The 1,848-nt window shown below is 43.4% G+C and overlaps 1 protein-coding gene across 1 annotated transcript in view; it reads right to left on the reverse strand.

Moving 5' to 3' along the window:
- Positions 1-4: 4 nt before the first annotated feature.
- LOC130588007 (cellular tumor antigen p53-like) overlaps positions 5-1,848 on the reverse strand; it is a gene marked incomplete at both ends in the record, with an annotated part of 3,443 nt that continues 1,599 nt past the window's right edge. Inside the window, 2 exons of the mRNA XM_057388965.1 lie at positions 5-97; positions 1,707-1,796. Coding sequence (XP_057244948.1) covers positions 5-97; positions 1,707-1,796 — 183 coding nt within the window. The remainder of the gene's footprint in view (positions 98-1,706; positions 1,797-1,848) is intronic.

Here is a 1,848-nt window from a genome sequence, read left to right on the forward strand (position 1 = left end):
GGGTGAGGATGGTCAGGATCGGTCTCCGGTTCATCCCCCCCATGCAGGAGCTGTTGCACATGAAATTGTACAGGACCGTGGTGCACTCGGAACCCACCTGAAAATGGGGAAAAATGGGTCAGAATGGGGGAAAAAACCCTAAAAAATACCCCAAAACCATCTAGGAACGGAGGAAATCTGTTACAGAGAAAAAAACCCCAAAAAAATAGCCCAAAATACCCCAAAACCACCCCAAAATCACCCCATGGGTACAGGACCGTGGTGCACTCGGATCCCACCTGAAAACGGGGAAAAAAACCCTAAAATATATCCTAAAAATATCCTAAAAACATCTAGGAACAGAGAAAATGGGTTAGAAAGGAAAAAAAACCCGAAAAAAATCCCCCAAAATCATCCCAAAATACCCCAAAATCACCCCGTTGGTACAGGACCGTGGTGCACTCGGAACCCACCTGGAAATGGGGAAAAAAACCCTAAAATATATCCTAAAAATATCCTAAAAAACATCTAGGGATGAAGAAAACAAGTTAGAGAGAAAAAAACCCGAAAAAAATACCCCAAAATCACCCAAAATCACCCCAAAATCACCCCATGGGTACAGGACCGTGGTGCACTCGGAACCCACCTGGAAATGGGGAAAAAAACCCTAAAATATATCCTAAAAATATCCTAAAAACATCTAGGAACAGAGAAAATGGGTTAGAAAGGAAAAAAACCCCAAAAAATACCCCAAAATACCCCAAAATCACCCCAAAATCACCCTATTGGCACAGGACCGTGGTGCACTCGGAACCCACCTGGAAATGGGGAAAAATGGGTCAGAATGGGGAAAAAAACCTAAAAAATACCCCAAAACCATCTAGGAACGGAGGAAATCTGTTAGAGAGAAAAAAACCCCAAAAAAAATAGCTCAAAATACCCCAAAACCACCCCAAAATCACCCCATGGGTACAGGACCGTGGTGCACTCGGAGCCCACCTGGAAATGGGGAAAAAAACCCTAAAATATATCCTAAAAATATCCTAAAATCACCCAGGAATGGAAAAAATGTGTTAGAGAGAAAAAAAACCCCAAAAAAATAGCCCAAAATAGCCCAAAATCACCCCAAAATCACCCCATGGGTACAGGACCATGGTGCACTCGGAACCCACCTGGAAACGGGGAAAAATGGGTCAGAATGGGGGAAAAACCCTAAAAAATATCCTAAAAATATCCTAAAATCACTTAGGAACTGAGAAAATGTGTTAGAGAGGAAAAAAAATCCCAAAAAAATCCCCCAAAATCCCCCAAAACCACCCCAAAATCATCCCAAAATCACCCCATTGGTACAGGAGCGTGGTGCACTCGGAGCCCACCTGGAAATGGGGAAAAAAACCCTAAAAAATATCCTAAAAATATCCCAAAATCATCCCAAAATCATCCCAAAGCATCAAAAACCAGATTAAGAGGAAAAAACCCAAAAAAAATACCCCAAAATACCCCAAAACCACCCCAAAACCACCCCAAACCTCGGTCCCCATTAAGGGGTTTTATTTGGGATTTTTTCGGGTTTTTATTTGGGATTTCTGTGGGGATTTGAGATTCTGAGGGGTTTTGGGGTGGTTTTTTAGGGTTTTCTGGGGTTTTCTGGGGGGATTTGGGGTTCTGGGGGTTTTTGGGGTGGTTTTTTAGGGTTTTTGGGGTCATTTTTGGGGTTTTGGGGTCACCTCAGGGGGTTCATAGGGCACGGCCACGCTGTGTCTGGGGGATATTTGGGGTTTTCTTTGGGATTTCTGTGGGGTTTTGGCGATTTCTGTGGGTTTTTTGGCATTTGGGGTTTTTGGGGTGGTTTTTTAGGGTTTTTGGGGT

The sequence above is a fragment of the Malurus melanocephalus genome, unplaced genomic scaffold (genome assembly GCF_030028575.1).
Source record: "Malurus melanocephalus ecotype Western Australia unplaced genomic scaffold, MMel_1.1 scaffold_3024, whole genome shotgun sequence".
In the NCBI taxonomy this organism is placed as follows: Eukaryota; Metazoa; Chordata; class Aves; order Passeriformes; family Maluridae; genus Malurus; species Malurus melanocephalus.